General features: G+C 43.4%; 1 protein-coding gene across 2 annotated transcripts in view; it reads right to left on the reverse strand.

Moving 5' to 3' along the window:
- Positions 1–2,184: 2,184 nt before the first annotated feature.
- Positions 2,185–18,944, reverse strand: part of sgms2a (sphingomyelin synthase 2a) — a 75,947-nt gene continuing 59,187 nt past the window's right edge. For both annotated transcript variants that reach the window (XM_080195282.1, XM_080195292.1), the window contains 4 exons: positions 15,357–15,474; positions 13,124–13,277; positions 6,984–7,150; positions 2,185–4,230 (listed from right to left, as the gene is read on the reverse strand). In XM_080195282.1, coding sequence (XP_080051408.1) covers positions 4,051–4,230; positions 6,984–7,150; positions 13,124–13,277; positions 15,357–15,474 — 619 coding nt within the window. In that variant the 3' untranslated portion in view covers positions 2,185–4,050. The remainder of the gene's footprint in view (positions 4,231–6,983; positions 7,151–13,123; positions 13,278–15,356; positions 15,475–18,944) is intronic.

Below are 18,944 nucleotides of genomic sequence, written 5' to 3' on the forward strand. Positions count from 1 at the left end.
CGACCTGAGTGCCTGCCTGCCCCTCTACCACAGCTATATTCAGGGCCAGGTGTCCCTGGAGGGGGAGCAGGGGGTGTCCAAGGGTACCGTTAACACCTTATATGCTTGCTGGGCAACACAGGGACTGGAGTACATTACTGACCCCTTTAATCACATTTTGATTTGATATTTTAAGTTTCCTTTGTATTTTGTCTTTTATTTTGGGTGGTTCCCTTCCTTCTGGGAGATGCCCCTTTTAATTTGTCCCCTTGTTAATTTGATTTATTTGGTTTATTTGTGATGTGCATTTAGTCAAACAGAAACTTTACCTGTATGGATTGATTGGAGACTCAAAGATCACAATGGATTTCCACACATGAATCAATTAATGAGGTAATGAATTAAAAGACCCACAAACATTGATGAAAATCACACCCAATGTTGTAATGGATACACCATTAAATCATAGAGAACCAGGACCTTTTAAGGTTTGATCCACAGTCTGCATGGAGATATCAGAGCCATGGTGTCAACACCCGAGTTAGAGAGTCCTAAGGTTATCCACTCAGCAACATTAGACAGTGTGTGTATGTTAGCATTGGGCTGGGTTCACACTGATTTTGACAGTGACGCACCTCATGGAAAACAGCATGCCGATTCACTGTCCAAACTGATAAAGGAGGAGAAAAAAACAGGCTAGACAATTTTGACAAAATATTGCAAGTGACTCACAACTCACAACTCAACCCTAGAAGGAAGCAAAGCTTTTGAGAGAGTGAGAAAACTGTAGTGACAAAAATTCAAACTGAGACTTTTTTTTAAAATGGAATACATGGGCCATATAATTCATTTTTTAAACAATCAAATATTTCATTTTAATTGTACACAATAATTACAGCATTTTGAATGACAGACTGTACCCAGAAATATATTATAAGTGCATATACACAGATTAATAAAATACAAGGCATATGATTATTAAAAGGCATTATTCAAAATATGAAATCAGCATTTCTGAATAATAAAAATACAAATGATTGTATCCCCAATGAACCCTGGAGATTTTCTTCCACATCTTTCATTTTGAACTTTGATTTGAAAACATTTTCAGAACAGTATTTAAGTAAGGTGATAGCAAGGTGCAACTTTCAGGGGACAGAAATCAAGTCTTAAAGATCTCCAAAATGATCTGCATTCCCTGGAATAGGAAATATACTTTATTCAACTTCCCTGTAATGTTATCTGTTTCAAAGGGAGATATCTATACTGTTGAGTGTCTATAGTTTAAAGTATTGCTGGGTAGTGAGCAGACTTGAGGGGTGCTGGTTCAATGTAGCCTGAGAGCTTTTTCATAAAAGTCAGACAAATATAAATAATCATTTCTTCTCTTTTCTGATGTCACAAAAGCCCAATGGCACACGAACTGTTATTCAATACAAAACGCCTGTTCCCAGGCTACTACTGATCAGAAGTTCATCTCAACAAAGTATGACCGAAACAAATCAGACTGAAGAATGTACAGATATCTCTCTTTTCCAACACTCAGCAACTCTGAGGGAATTAAACACACCTCCACAAATGCCAAGTTTTGAGGTGTGCCCAAGTGCCAGATTTGTAAGTAGCGGGTTCCAGAAGTGGAGGAGGGCAGATTGGAAAGATTGTTTTAAACGTTGCTCAAACAACTCCTGAGCCAGAATATCACAGTGTGGTGCTGATGTGTGTGGGGAATGGTCTGTGTGAGAGAGAGAGAGGGAGAGATAAAGATATGAAATGGACTCACTCATGTTATCCTACCTCCAGTTTCAGATGGAGAGTTTTACTTTTCTTTCTTAGTGCAAAGAGGCACGCAGCTGTATGCAATAACTGAGACTGGGCAGAGACTCAACTGCATTCTGTGAAACTGCAGCCGCTCCCTCTCCAATACCAGAGACACGCAACTCCATTCATCAACTCCTCTTGCAAAAAATGTGATGCTGCTCTTGTCCATGTTATCAACAGGAAACCTTTTGTATTATGCTGTACAAAAATATGCTTTGCAATCATGATTGTGTCATTTAGCACAAATAAGTCATGGGATACAGGAATTGTTCCTTAAGGATTGACCTCACCCGCTAACATGTGAGTGGAGTAAGAAGTGTCACAACACCAGGTTAGAGTCCAACCACTTTATTTGATAGTAAACTATCAAATTTACTATCAAATAAATTGGTTGGACTCTAACCTGGTGTTGTGAGACTTCTTACTGTGTTTACCCCAGTCCAACGCCAGCATCTCCACATCACAACATGTGAGTGGCACAGTGGTTAATACTGCTGCATCACAGAGCCAGGGACCCAGATTTGATTCCCAGCTTGGGTCACTGTGTGCAGAGTTTGGATGTCCTTCCCATGTCTGTGTGGGTTAATGGTAACTTGGGAGCTTTTTTCCCCTCAGTGTACCTGAACAGGTGTTGGAGTGTGGCAACTAGGGAATTTTCACAGTAGCTTCACTGCAGTGTTAATGTAAGCCTACTTGTGACATTATTAAAATGAAAATTAATTGTACATAAATGCTTTTCACTCTGGAGAGAGTTTTGGGTAAAAACAAATTCTAACAATTTAAATTTTAACATAAAATAAAACTTTTATGATTGGTGACAGGAAAGCAAAAATATTTGAGATCACTTAAGTCTGCTCAGTCCAGTGGAGTCTTTACAGCCATTAGATAAAAAACTCCACCACTAAACTCAGCGCAACTGTTGTCAGGATAATACCTACTGGGTTTTGAGTATTGTTGAACCTTGCCATCATCAGAACATTAATTTGTAAGAAAATACAGCTTTAAATTGTTGCAAAACAATCAGATTGAAATCAGTTAAAGGCAAAGTACTGCAGATGCTGGATGCTGAAACAATAACTGAAAATACTGGAAAATCTCAGCAACTCTGACGAAGGGCAGCCAGACTCAAAACATTGGCTCTATTTTCCCTCCACAGATGCTGTCAGACCTGCTGAGATTTTCCAGGTGATTGAAATCAGTCACCATTAAACAACTGCATATTGCCATCCCTTTCTCCTTTCATTTGCTTTCCTGCTGAAAGCTGTTTGTTTGTTGAGTCATCATTCAATGAGCAGTCCTCCATCAGCTCACCCAAGTGGCAACTTTTCACCTGTCTATTTCAGTGCCCAGTGCCTGAAAGCGAAGGGCATCACAATTGTGCTTGCTGCCAGTTTCATCCGATGTTCACCCATGCACATTTATGTCCGGAGTCACTGCACACAGCAGTCAGCAATGGGAATGCCAGAATTCAGCAGCACTGATGACAACTGTGGTGTCTTCCAATTGTTGTCCCTGTTGAGATGATCTAACTCAAACACAGACTGAGCTAGAGACCGCACTTACACACTGAATTTGGAGAAGGGCAGGAGGGTCTTTAGAACTGTGCCCCGTTACAAGGAGCTCACTTCTAGATAATGATTTTCAGAACAACACAAACATTGAATGATACCCTCAAACACCTTTTTGGTCAGCTTCCTTTGGTATGTGCTACATGTTTCCATCTCAGTATCTCAGTTTCCAGGGGTGCTGGTTTTAAAATTTCCAAATTCACAGTTGTAGTTATGTCTGAAATAGTGTGCAAAAATATTAAGTTGCATAGATTAGTTAGAACGTACTCAGCAGGATAATTAGTTTTCCTCCTTGGACCTTCCAACTCTTCCTTCAAGTGAAATATTCAAACCTGGTAGAACTGCACTCACAGAGAATCTGACTTTAGATCCTTGTTACCTAGGTCACTAGTGATAATTAACCTGAGATCCTCACTTACAGTTTATACATTTAGCCAACTCTTCAGGAATGACTCAAGTGAAAATTAGGCTGCAATTATTAAAATGAGCCAAATGGGCCTGCAAAGCATTTGTTCCCCAACGTCCTAGAATTTCTCGGGCTTACATTCAACCTGTCACCCAGAAAAGTGCTCGATTCATTTATTCGGTGGCAGTGACCAGGAACCATAAAAAAAATAATTATTTTTCTTTTGTTGGACTGCTGTGCAGAAAAAGATGGAGGACCACCTGGGCTCATGCCACCTCTTCACAACTTTTGAACCCTAGAGTATTTCCAACACGGCGACTTCAGGCAGCTTGGAAGCCAGGAGAGTGGCCACACATAGGAGCAGGGAACTGTAGTATGTACATTCTTCTCAAAGAAGATGAAAATCTGGAACCACCAGGCCTGGGAAAACTGATTGCTCTGTGAGGGAGTTTTCAAGCTCTGTTGAGAGAAACAAGAATTGATATGAAAAGATATCATACTATATATCTAATGGCATGTCTGAGAACAAAGATACAACAATGGCCTAGTGATTGGAAACCTACTAGATAAGCAGGATCTGCCTAAAATAAAATAGGTTGTGTTACTAAATATAGTTAATCTGTGTAATCTAAAGACACAATGACCTTGTCCTACCAGATTGTTAATCATCTTTTACTGCTCACAAACAAATACTTGCTGACATTTGACAGCATTTAGAAGAAGAGGTGATCTCATTGAAACAAATAAAATTCTTCAGCGATTTGACAGGATAGATGGCTGGGAGGACATTTTCCTTATGCAAAGTCAGCTATTTGGGAATGAGATGAGAAAAGAAAATACTGCAACTACTACTGTTCTAACGCCAAGTTGCACTTATGTAATAAAATATCCTCAGGAACTTTTCAAGTGAGGTCAAGCAAAATTTGATACTGAGCCACATATGGAAATATTTCACCAAAAACTCAAAGATGTAAGCTTTAAGGAACACGTTAAAAAAGGAAAGAATGATAAAGAGATTTAAGGAAGGAATTCCAGAACCTTGGGCCTTGGTAGCTGATGACACTGCCAACAATGGCAATGTACTTAAAGTTAGGAATATGGTCATTTCTGATGGCAAGTAACAGGTGCATCTGCAAACTCAGCACCTACTGTGGTCACACTCCTCTGTACAATACAATGGGTTTCTTTCACTGCTGACTGCATTGATGTGCACTTAACAGCAGGTGGCAATACTGATTTGTTGCTACGCCATCCTGTCCCCGACTGATCCAAGTCCTCCATACTTCACTCATTGCCTCCTACTCATCATCCCCCCTTCTCCCGGTCCTTGCTGCCTCCCATGTCCCCATCTCTCTCCTGAACCCTTACCACTTCACACTTGCTGCCTCTCGCTCAAGCACTCTCTTGCCATCTTTCTTCTGCATTTATAGCATCAGTTCCCCTCTACATTGAGCCATTACACATTCCCCTGGAAAGATACAACAGGGGGTTAGGTGTAGAGCAAAGCAACACACTTGCCATCTAAGTTGTCAAAATACCTGCCAGTTTCCCTACAGATCTGAAAAGTACTGCTGTCTCGAGTATTACAGTAACATCTTGAAACAATTATTCCAGGAACCATCACAATATCGTGCAACAATCACCTTATACTCAATCTGTTTAAAAATATTATAGAATCCCTGCAGTGCAGGAGGCCGTTTGGCCCATTGAGCCAGCACTGACAACAATTCCACCCTACCCCACATATTTACCCTGCTAATCCCTCTGACATTAAGGGTCAATCGAGCATGGCCAATCAACCTAACCCGCACATCTTTTGGATTATGGGAGGAAACAAGACGACGACATAGTATTATTTGCAGATTCAATGCAGTTCATAGTATAATCTTCATCCAGCAGAGCTTCGGCTACACTGTTGCTGGCAGTGACGTCACAGGTTCTGCAACTACACTTGCTGCATCACCATTTGGAAATGGTCAATAGGCCAGCATCGGTGGGGCACAGAGCTGTAGGGATGAGGGCTTAGGTAAATCTGCAGGAGATCCTGGAGGTGGAGAGAGTGAGGGCCATGAAATAAGATCCAAAAAGACAAAGGAAAATTTTAAAATTCAAATTTAAAAATCACCAATGTTTGTCCAGCTTGGAAATTCTCTAGCCTAGAGCATCATGGCCGCTTTGTCATAAAGCATATTCAGGATTGAGATAATGTGATTTTTGCAGCACCAACAGAACCAAACAAAATGGGGGAACATTGGAAAGTAGAGTTGCGGTGGAAGATCAGCTACAATCTTATTGAATGGTGGAGCAGGCTTGAAGGCTTACCAAATGACTGCACCTACTCCTGTTTCTTATGAGGTTGTGTGAAATAATATATGAAATATGGTTACTTAAATAATCAAGTAAATAGTTGCTAATAGTAAATCGATTTGATTTATTGTCACGTATTAATATACAGTGAAAAATAGTTTCTTGTGCTACACAGACAAAGCATACCATTCATAGACTAGATAGAGGAGAAGAAAAGGAGAGGGTGCAGAATGTAGTGTTACAGTCACAGCTAGGGCGTAGAGAAAGATCAGCTTAATGTCACCAAATTTGTAAGGGATTGAAATAGAGAGTTGTTAGAGAGTTTAGAAGAGTTAGGGTACAGTTTTAAAAACATAGAACAATAGTAAAAGGGCGGAATGGTAGCACAGTGGTTAGCACTGCTGCTTCACAGCTCCAGGGACTTGGGTTCAATTCCCGGCCCGTGTCACTGTCTGTGTGGAATTTGCACATTCTCCTCGTGTCTGCGTGGGTTTCGTCTGGGTGCTGCAGTTTCCTCCCACAATCCAAAAGATGTGTGGGTTAGGTTGATTGGCCATGCTAAAATTGCCCCTTAGTGTCCTGGGATGTGTAAGTTAGAGGGATTAGCAGGTAAGTGTGTAGGGATATGGGGATAGGGCCTGGGTGGGATTGTGGTCGGTGCAGACTCGATGGGCCGAAGGGCCTGTTTCTGCACTGTAGGCTTCTATGTTCTATGTAGTAAAAGACTGAATTAAAGGGTATGCTGGGGACAGTTCACAAGTGGTTGCCATGCTCCACCACCACCTTGAGAAAAGTGGTCAAAAAGAAAGCCACTTGTATATTTGTTTCTTGTTGTGCTGCAAGTTGGGTGTCCAAGTGTAACCTTCAAAATGCGTTTCCTTCTCCACACACCACAAGGAACTCACCGGAATATTGGCCATCGTGTGGTACCACCAAAACAGTCTTGTTGTAATATAATAAGCCACTAAGACATCCACACTGTAATGCTCATGGGCTATCAGGATGCACACGATCCCAGCCGCACTGAGGATCCAACAGATGCACGGATACCACCAGAACCTGCGTGGTGAATCTGAAAAAATAAAGCCACCAGGTGTTAACTAATTTAACAAAAACTCAGCAGGCTAGATTTTCACCTTCACCATCTGAGTGATTATCTGACCAAGTGAATTATTCACCCTAAATTTAACCCACTTGATTTCTATTCCATTGTAATCGAGCAAGTTCTGTAAAGGACTTGAAATCCGCTCCTCCTGATTACCACCTAGGCATTGAAGATCAAAATATACCTTTTAACAACCTTATGAATGACAAGCAGAAGTCTAAAACATAATTTCAAAAACAAAAGCAAGTGTAATTCTGCACAGGATTGACATCTGCACCTAAGCTGCCTGCCAGAAAGTGAACGGCATTGCGTACAAAACTGGTGTTGCGTGAATTTGTCTTAGAGGAAAGTGGCCAGGGAATGTATTGGGTAGGATGTGAAACTAGTGTTCACCTTGCCCTCATCCTGCGGTTTTCTGCTGGTCAGGCTAGGTTAAAATTAAATGCATCGCGCAGAATTTTCCATGTCCCCTCCCTTTCCCTGCGGCGTATTTTGTGGTTGCAGATTTTCCAATCCCGCTGCTGTCAAAGGGGCTTCCCGTTGATTGCACCTTCCATCGCCAGGGAACTCACAGCAGAGGGTCACTGTCAAAAGGAACGGAAGACCAGAAAGATCTGGGAACAGCTGGAATATTTCACCCATTGTGTCAATATTTGTTCCATTATCTTATTCTCTATATCCACATTTATATGGAGTCACACCCAGATAAATTATATTGTTAAAATCTTATTCATGTAGCCACTTCCTGTCAAGTGACATTATTGTAACTGGGAGCATAGTAACTTACAGACAGACAGCTTTTCTAACTTTAGACAGGAATTTATAATAGATGCAAAAATAGAGCCAGAATGGATAATTTTTATTAGGGAATTTTATTAGGGAAGTAGGGATCTTGTTGCAAGGGATCCTCTTGGGACGAGCGATATTGTATGGTTGAGTTTTTGATGCAGATGGAGGAGGAGAAAGTGGGGTCCCGGACCTGTGTCCTCTGTTTGAACAGAGGGCAGTACGATAGGATGAGAGAGGAATTGGCGAATGTAGACAGTGGGTGAAGATTGGTTGGTAGGACGACTGAGGAACACTGGGGGATCTTTAAGGAGGTCTTCTTCGGTGCTCAGCAGAAATATATTCCAATGGCAAAGAAGGAATGTAGGAGAAGGGATAATCAGCCATGATTATCGAAGGAAATAAAGGAGAGCATTAAATTAAAAGCTGATGCGTTTAGAGTGGCTAAAAGTAGTGCGCGAGTAGAAGATTGGGAGAGGTTCAAAAATCAACAAAGAATGACTAAGAAGTTGATAAAGAAAGGAAGGATAGACTATGAAGCTAAACTAACACTAAATATAAAAAAGGACAGTAAGGGTTTTTACAAATATATAAAGAGGAGGAGGCTGGCTAGAGTGAATGTTGGACCCTTAGAGGATGAGAGGGGGGATTTAGTGGTAGGAGATGAGGAAATGGCTGAGGCCTTAAATAAGTTTTTTGCCTTGGTCTTCACGGAGGAGGACGCGAACAGTTTGCTGGATATTAAAGATAGAAGGATGGTAGGAGTTGAGGGCCTGAATGTGATTACTGTCACTAGAGAGGTAGTGCTTGATCGACTAGCGGGACTGATGGTGGACAAGTCCTCAGGACCAGATGGAATGCATCCCAGGGCTCTGAAGGAATGGCAGAGGTGATAGTAGATGCCTTAGTGATTATTTACCAAACTTCACTGGATTCCGGGGAAATACCGGAATATTGGAAAACGGCTAATGTTACACCGCTGTTTAAAAAAGGCAGGGAATTATAGGCTGGTTAGTTTAACGTCTGTTGTTGGAAAAATGCTTGAATCCGTCATCAAAGAAGAAATAGCGAGGCACCTGGAAAGGAATGGTTTGATAGAGCAGACACAGCACGGATTCGTTAAGGGGATGTGACAGTGCGGTAGACAGAGGGGAGCCGGTAGATGTGGTGTTTCTCGATTTTCAAAAGGCGTTTGATAGGGTGCCGCATAAAAGGTTGCTCCAGAAGGTTGGGGGCATGGAGTTGGGGATAAGGTGTTAGCATGGATAGAGGATTGGTTGTCTAATAGGAGGCAGAGAGTTGGTATCAATGGGTGCTATTCTGATTGGCGGTTGGTGACTAGTGGAGTGCCGCAGGGATCGGTGCTGGGGCCTCAACTATTTACCATTTATATGGATGATCTGGAGGAGGGGGCTGAGTGTAGGGTGTCGAAATTTGCTGATGACACAAAGATGAGTGGAAAAGCAAATTGTACGGAGGGTGTGGAAAGTCTGCAGAGGGATCTGGATAGGCTGAGCGAGTGGGCAAGGACCTGGCAGATGGAGTACAATGTTAGCAAGTGTGAGATTATCCACTTTGGCATGAATAATAGTAGGAGGGACTACTATTTAAAAGGCGAAAAGCTGCAGCCTGCAACGGTGCAGAGGGACCTGGGGGTCCTTGTGCTTGAGTCGCAAAAACCCAGTCTGCAGGTGCAGCAGGTGATCAAGAAGGCGAATGGGATGCTGGCCTTGATAGCGAGGGGGATAGAATATAAAAGCAGGGAGGTCTTGCTGCAACTGTACAGGGCACTGGTGAGGCCACAGCTGGAGTACTGTGTGCAGTTTTGGTCGCCGCACATGCGTAAGGATATTTTGGCCTTGGAGGGAGTGCAGAGGAGGTTCACGAGGCTGATACCGGAGATGAGGGGGTTAGACTATGAAGAGAGACTAAATAGACTGGGTCTGTACTTGTTGGAGTTTAGAAGGATGAGGGGGGATCTTATAGAGACGTATAAGATAATGAAAGGGATGGATAGGGTAGAGGTACAGAGATTCTTCCCGCTCAGAAAGGACAGCAGGACTAGAGGGCATAGCCTCAAGATAAGGAGGGGGGGGGGCAGTTTAGAGTGGAGTTGAGGAGGAACTTCTTCACTCAAAGGGTGGTGAATCTCTGGAATTCTCTGCCCGTTGAAGTGGTGGAGGCTACCTTGCTAAATATATTTAAGACACGGGTAGATAGGTTTTTGACAGACAAGGGAATTAAGGGTTATGGGGAAAAAACGGGAAAGTGGAACTGAGCCACTTCAGATCAGCTATGATCTTATTGAATGGCGGGGCAGGCTCGAAGGGCTAGATGGCCTACTCCTGCTCCTATTTCTTATGTTCTTATGTTTTATAAACAGGGACCGAATATAATTTGCACACCTTGTTTCAGTAATGATATAGAACGTAAGGCACAGGGAAAGACCACTTGACACAACTAGTCCATCAAGTGTTTAAGATCCATTAAGTCTCCTCCCATCTTTTCTCATCTAAATTTACTATTTTAACCCTCTTCTCCCTCATGTGTGTCCATTTTTTTCTTAAAATGACTCCACACTATTTGCTTCACCCATTCCCTGTGATAGTGACTTCCACATTCTTATAATTCACTGGGTAAAGAAGTTTTTTCTGAATTTCCTATTGGCGATGATCTTATGTTGTTGCCTCTAGTTAGGCTCTTCTCGACAACAATGGAGTGGGAAAGGCAGTGGTGTAGTGGTATTGTTGCTGGACTAATAATCCAGAGACTTTGCATAATGATCCAGGGACCAGGGTTCAAATCCCACCACGGCAAATGGTTAAAAATTGAATTCAATAAAAAATTTAGAGTTAAAAGTCTAAATGATGACCACAAAATGATCAGTAAAAATCCATATGGTTCACTAATGTCCTTCTGCATCATTACCTGGACTGGCCTACATGTAACTCCAGACTCTCAGCAATGTGGTTAATTTCAGGGATGGACAATAAATGCTGGGCCAGCCAGCGACACCCACAACCCATGAATGGATTAAAAATGAATGATCCATTCTATCACAACTTCTCGCATTTTGAAGACACTATCTTTTTTCAAGAGAAAAGAATCCCAGCTGATCAATCCTTTCCTGATGTGTGTGGCCACACATTTCTGGTATAATCCACATAAATCTTTTTTGCACCCTCTCCCCTCTAACCACTCCTCCACTGAACACTGCATTTGGGATCTCCTCCCCAGTACCAATTGGGCAACATAGTCAAGAGTGATGCTGGCAATTATGCAATCTTGTCCCGCATTTTCACGAAGAGTTGAAAATGCGGTGAAAATGTTTTCTAGGAGTTAGAGATAGTTGTTGGGGCGAATGGGATCAAAGGATATGGGGTAAAGGTGATTCAGGCTGTTGAGTTGGATGATCAGCCATGATCATAATGATTGGCAGAACAGACTTGAAGGGCCGAATGGCCCCCTCCCATTCCTATTTACTATGTTTTTATTTAAAACATTGGGTACAAATTTCAAGATACTAAAATGAAGCCACATCTAACCAGAATTTAAATTCACAGCAGCTCCAGTGAATTTTGATTTAACTGTGCAGAATCAAGTGATGTGTTAAATAGTCGCATGCATCTTGTCTAACTCAGAAGCAAAGGCAAGTTACTTCAACCTGGGTAAAATACAATGATAACACAATATTCCATTGTTTATATGCACAACAAATTGATCAGACTCTGCTCTTCGAGCTTAATTATAACTGTATGTATGATTGGGCGTGGTGCAAATATCATCTGGGAAACATAATAGGCTCTGGAAATATAGCCTGGGGTAAGCTATATAGAAAATCTTGGCATTGCAACTCCAAAAGGACTGAATGAACTCTTTTATGGTTATGTAACTGACCACAAAGAACCCTGATGCTCACAGCTACGAAAGAAAAACACAGCTTTTTTGTATTTGAACCCAGAGAAAGCCTGCAAAAAAATACACATAACAGGATGAAGCTTGAAATGATAAGGCCAATGCATCAGTTGATTATTCACTACCACATCTAGGTCAGAGTTGGCTTGGGGACTTCAAGAAAGGAACAATGGTTTGAATAGACATTTGAACGTGAGCGGCCACACCACAATAGCACTGTCATGTCCTGTATTGTTCTTCTAAATCCGAACCAGCTCTGGGAAAGCATTCCTGGGTTATCTGTGGAATGAGATGGAAGGGTTCAGATTCCTGGAGGATCACAACAGGCTCTGGAGTCAGAGGAGTTGTGCCAACAGGACGGCCTCTCTCCGAGTACAGCTGGAACCAATATCCTTCTGGGGAGATTAATTGGAGCCAAGGGGACTTTAAACTAATACTCGAGACAGGGAGAAAGCAACAGAATACTTTAGGCTGCTAGGGTAGAATTTTACACCACTAGATTTTACAGACAAGGGAGTTTTGAATGGCCCGCTGATGGCCTAGTGGTATTATCGCTAGGCTATTAATCCAAGAACTCAGCTAACGTTCTGGGGACCTGGGTTCGAATCCTGTCATGATAGATGGTAGAACTTGAATTCAATAAAAAATATCTAGAATTAAGAATCTACTGATGACCAAGAAACCATTGTCGATGGCAGAAAAACCCAATCTGGTTCAGTAATGTCCTTCAGGGAAGGAAATCTGCCATCCTTACCTGATCTGGCCTACATGTGACTTCAGAGCCACAGCAATGTGGTTGACTCTCACCTGTCCTCTGAACAAGGGCAACTAGGGATGGGAAATAAATGCTGGCAAGCCCATGCCTCAAGTGAATAAAGAAAAAAACATTTTATGGCCCCACACCCAGCACAACAGTGCCATAAAATTCTACCCTAAAAATTGTAAATGAGTGATGCAGAGCAGTGAAAAGATGAGGATTAAAAGCACACAATGGATTTAAGAAGGGCTGCATATAAAGGAAATCCAAATAGAAAAAGTGCCTATTAATGCTCAGAGCCTAAGAAACAAAATTGGGCACCATTAAGTAAAACAGAGGTGTGTGATATCACAGCAGTATCTAAAATAGAACGGCAATTGGGTCAGCACTGGAGAGTATGTCAGAACTCCATAGCTCCTGCTCCCTTGCACTAGCCCAAAGGTCATTAACAACTCCACACCAACATAAAAGCAACCACTTACATTCTTTGATAAACAAGTAGGTGATAGTCAGCATGACAGTGTGACCACTGTACAGAAAGTCTCCGCACATGATATGGGAGCCAGTAATCGAAAGCCCTCCGCCAGATATCAGCTTTAAGATTCTCTGCAGCTTGGCCTGGGAGTCCCCATACAGCTGGAAAAGAAGAAAACTAGGATGAGAAATAGAAGGCCAACAACGTGAGAAACTTGGTGCAGTTCGCACCACATATAGCCCAGACATTACCCACCCGCCATGGCTCCAGCAAAAAATCAATTTGGAAGATACGAGTGTAACTGATACCAATCCTTTCTGTGCCTTTGCAAGCAAGCAAACATACATGTGCTTTTTTGTTTAATGGCACTTACATATCAAAAATAATTTATTTCAAAAGATCCAAGTGGCAACCAATTGTATAACCGGCTTATACAATAGAATTCAATTTGACCTTCTTCTGATGAATCCTTAGCACGATCTCTAGAATTGCTTGCATAGTTAACTTGCCTCAAACATAAACAGAGACTTCAAACAAATACAATGTAGTGACAGGATAAATAGCTTCATAGATTTAAGGCTATGATAACCAAACTTAATGAAATATTACAACAATTTAGGGAGACACAGTGGCTCAGTGGCTAGCACTGTTTCCTCATAGTGCCAGGGTCTCAGTTCGTTTCTGGCCTTGGGTCAATGTCTGTGTGGAGTCTGCATGTTCTCCCAGTGTTTCCCTGGGTTTCCTCTGGCTGCTATGGTTTCCTCTCTCAGTCCAAAGATGTGTAGGTTAGATGGATTAACCAGGGTAAGTGTGTGGGGTTTGAGGAATAGGGTGGGGAGAGGGCCTGGGTAATCAGAGAGTCAATGCAGTCTCAATGGGCCAAATGGCCTCCTTCGACACGGTAGTGATTCTATGACTTTACGATAACCCCTAAGAGAAGTTTCCGTGATCCTGTGCTCCCAGTAGGGGATGGCACTTATGGAGGATTGGGTTAAAGATTGACTACAATATTTCTGTGAGGTTGGGTTTCACCCGAAGAAATTATTTCTTTATTCTTTTTTTTAGGAATATTTTGATATCAGTCAATTGATCCTAAATTTCCAATTTCGTCAGAAACATGGAGAAGTTATTTTCACATTTCTTTCCACACAAAACCCTTTATAAATATTACCCAACTCCCAATAACCTTCTCTCTCTGCCAATCTCAAGCATTGTTGGATTCTCCTCGCCCTATTTGAATGTTTGAAAAGCATCACCAATACCCAGAAGGAAAGCAATTGTGCTGTAAATATCTTTGAAATTGCATACAGCATGCAACTAAGTTTAAAACACCAAGGGGTTTGTTGGACAGCGTCAAAGGCGGGAAATGTGACGTCCCTTTCACTGAACCAATACAGTGAAGCTAATTATGGCTCTCCCATTTCACCCCATACTCAACACCCGGTGGCACAGTGGTTAGCTCTGCTGCCTCATAGTGCCAGGGACCTGGGTTCGATTCCTGGCTTGGGCCACTGTCTGCGCAGAGTCTGCTGTCTGCATGTGTTTCCCCTGGGTGCTCCAGTTTTCTCCCACAGTCCAAAAGGCGTGCTGGTTAGGTGCACTGACTGTGCTAAATTCTCTCTCAGGGTGGCACAGTAGCACAGTGGTTAGCACTGCTGCTTCACAGCTCCAGGGACCGATTCCCGGCTTGGGTCACTGTCTGTGTGGAGTTTGCATGTTCTCCCTGTGTCTGTGCGGGTTTTCTCTGGGTGCTCTGGTTTCCTCCCACAGTCCAAAGATGTGCGGGTTAGGTTGATTGGCCATGCTAAAATTGCTCCTTAGTGTCCTGAGATGCATAGGTTAGAGGGATTAGTGGGTAAAATATGTAGGGATATGGAGGTAGGGCCTGGGTGGGATTGTGGTTGGTGCAGACTCAATAGGCTGAATGGTCTCTTTCTGCAGTGTAGGGTTTCTGTGATGAATCCGAAATGATATCGGAATGTGGTGGCTTGGGGATTTTCACAATAATTTCATTGCAGTGTAAATGGAAGCCTACTTGTGACTAATAAATAAACTTTTTATACTTTATAACACCCACAACTGAGATCAGCTAAATCAGCACAAACCTGGGACTGTCTCCCAGTCCATTTTGATTTTGCTTCTCACAACTTACCGATCCACTGCCGTACTGGTATTGCACTTGATCACTGAAAATAAAATGACCCAATGCAGAGCAACACATTATAAAGTGAGGGTCTTACTTTTGGTGCGCATTGAAAGTGCATGCCAGGCACCGGTAAAGTGGTGACATACATGGTGATACACCTGTAAAGGTACAGAGTTCCCATTATGAAGAAAAACCTCCGTCCCACAATCGACCTGCAATGGAAAGAAAAGCTGTAAGTTCAGTGTTTACCTACAGAGAACTCACTACTGTACCACAGAGAAACAATATTGTAAAAAGAAACACGCACCTTGTGATCGGATCATGACTTCCAATTCCAGAAGCTCCTAAATTAGCACCAGTTTATGGCAAAAACGAATCAGTACCAATGTACATTCTTCTGAGTGTTTACACCATGATTCCACTGAGCCTCAAATGTCCCCTCTCCACATTCTCACTACTGAGTTCTTAGAATCACAGAATCTACAGTGCAGGAGGCCGCCAATTGGCCCATCGAGCCTGCACCGACAATTCCACCCAGGTCCCATCCCTGTAACCCCTAATCCCCTTGACACTAAGGAGCAATTTATCATGGCCAATCATCCTAACCCACACATCTCTGGAGGGGGGAAAACTGGAACACTCGGAGGAAATCCACACAGACATGGGGAGAATACGCAAACTGCACGCAGTCACCCAAGGCTGGAATTGAACCCAGGTCCCTGGCGCTGAGAGGCAGTAGCGCTAACCACTGTGCCACCATGCCTACCTGCTTGAAACATCCTTCCTCTTGACATATTCATTTTGTGCACCCAATGGAAAGCAGATTGAATATCTGAGCGGACAATTCTTAACTGCCTGAGTTAAGATCTGAAAGTTAGCAGTGGGATGAGTTGGGTCGCTGGTAGGCCAGCATTTATTGTCCACGCCCAAACGCTCCTCAAGAAGTTGGTGACTTCCTTGAACTGCTGCACTCCATGTCGTGTAGGTACACCCATAGTGCTGCTTGTGGGGGGAGGGGGGTGGTTCCAGGATTTTGACCCAGTGACAGTGAAGGGACAGTGATATTTCCAAGCCAGGATGGTGAGTGGCTTGAAGGTGAACTTGTATGTGTTGGTATTTCCATCTACTATGCCTGCTTCCCCTGAGTTGATAGAGTTCTTTGAGTTGATAGAGGCAGTGGGTTGGAAGATGCTGTTGAAGGAGTCTTGGGGAGCTGTTGCAGTGCATTTTGTAGATGGTACACGCTGTTGCCACCATGCATCAGTAGTGGCGAAATTTAATGTCTTTAAGGTGCTGTATGGGGTGCCAATCAAGCAGGCTGCTTTGAACTGGATGGTGTTGAGGTTCTTGAGTGCTGTTGGAACTGAACTCATCCAGGCAAGTGGAGGGTATTCCATTACACTCCTGACTTGTACTTTGCAGATGATGAAAAAGATAGGGGAGTCATGTGGGGAGTTACTTGCTGCAGGATTCCCAGCATCTGACCTGCTCTTGTAGCCACAGTATTTATATGGCTAGTCCAGTTCAGTTTCTCGTCAAGCGTAACCCTTAAGATGTTGATAATGGGGGATTCAGTGATGGTAATGCCATTGAATGTCAAGGGATGATGATTAGATTCTCTACTGTTGGAGGAAGTCATTGCCTGCTATAAAAGTATTACTTGCCATGTGGCTTTAGATATTCCAGCAGCACTGGTTCACACATGCACAGAAATTCCATGATGTCTTTCAACTCAGCCTGGTCTGCTGTGTATGCATTGAGCATATTCAAATGTTCTAACTTCATTATGTTCTAGCACTGTGATGTCACGTACATTCGCAACCGAGGGCCACCCCCACAGTGATGTCAGAAGGATCACGCAAGAATTTCAAGACTCAGCAGTTCTTTAGTTGTAGAGAGAGAGACTGAAGAGAGACTTTCTGTCTGTACCCAGTTTTGCTGAGATCCTGGGATGGGGAGGAAGTGGGTGGGCGGCAGGAGGGGTGGGTCGGATGAGAGTTGTGGTTGGGGTATTGTCTCCCGAGTGATGTTATCTGAAATTGCCTTTTGTTAAGTGGTTGGTTCCTATGATAACTGTGCGAGATGTGATTCATCTCGAGAGGAGCAGTCTGAAGTTGACGATAATCATGGATTGCCTCAAGATCTTGCATCATCTTAGGGCAAGGATACCTTAGGAGCAGCTTAGTGGAACCCTGGGAGCACAGGAGGAGAAATAATAGCCCCCAAAGCCTTTCATACTATTCAAGAGTAGAGCAGATCTGTGACATGTCTCCATGTGCCTGCCTGTTTCCAATATCCCACAAGATCTTGTCTCAATTAACAATGGGCCCAGTGCCACTTTCCATTTGCAGATGAAAGTTGCAAACCACTATCACATTGTATGTGTAACGGTGAGTCTTGCAGTTCACAGAAACCAAACATTCCCGTGTCAGAAGACACCCCAGGACTCTGCTGGAAGATCCCCTCCTGCCCCAGTTAACAGCTCGATTGCCCGACTGGCACAAGTGTACCAGTGATACACAATCAATCAGATTGGACAAACAGCCTGCCAGTTCTGTTAGCCCATACTAGATGGTTGGATGGGGCATAGAGGGATATGAGACGATTGACTGGGAGTGTGGGATTACACTGTATCAAATAGGAAGAGGGGTATTAGACTTGGTGGGACAATGCATTGCATGGGAACAGAGGGGATGTGGAGGAGAGATGGGAGAGGAATTACACTGGGCAGCTGTTCAAAGCTATGGGGAGTGAGCAGAAAACAGGAAATTGGGCAGGATTGGTGACTCTAGGACAGGGTAGGTAGCATGCAAAGTGCTCAAGTCCAATAGGTGTGCAAAGGCATTGCCTAATCCCCAATGGCTCCAGCAACCACTATGGGCAGGCATCAGGCACACCTGTGGTTGATTCCCTAGGTATTGAAGGCCTTGTTCCCCCCAACACACCCCCGCCACACACACACACATGCACGCGCACGCACACACACATCCATGTGTAGCTTTCCCTCCCTCTTCCACTTGCCGCTGTTCTCCCCACCACACACACTTTACCAAAGGCATTGGCGCCCCAGCACATTCCAAAATGTGCAGAGCCAGGCTGGCATCCCACATGATCATAAGGGCAGCCACAGAGTCAGCAAGGGCACTCTCTATTGGCAGTGCAAAAACAAACACAAGGAATGGGAACTGGAGTAGGCCACAACCGACCCATCTACTGCCCAGATCCCTCAACTCCCCCAGACCAGAAACCCATCCGTCCCAGCCTTAAATATATTCAACAGTGCAGCATCCACAAGCCTCTGGAGTAGAGAATGTCAAAGTTTCACAAGCTTTTGAGTGAAGTAATTACCCTCATCTCAGTCCTGAACAATTGGCGCCTTATCCTGCACCATGTCTTCGATTCCCTGACCAGCAGAAACAATCTCTCAGGGTTTATCCTATCAAATCCCCCTCAGAATTTTGCAGGTTTCAATGAGGTTGCCTCTCCACAGAGGCGGGGGCCTCTACTTTAGCTCAACCACCTAGGTTGCAATGGATGTCCAGGAGGGGAAGTTGTAGGTGAGAGCATGATATCAGTAAGCAATCCATCAGTGCTGTGCCACTCATAGGTGTCACAGCTGGTTGGCCCAGGGCCACAGGTTTATAGACGGATCGAGTGGTGCAAGTGCTTACTTCTGCGGACT

Source organism: Carcharhinus amblyrhynchos, chromosome 1 (assembly GCF_965287045.1).
Source record: "Carcharhinus amblyrhynchos chromosome 1, sCarAmb.v2.hapA, whole genome shotgun sequence".
Classification (NCBI taxonomy): Eukaryota; Metazoa; Chordata; class Chondrichthyes; order Carcharhiniformes; family Carcharhinidae; genus Carcharhinus; species Carcharhinus amblyrhynchos.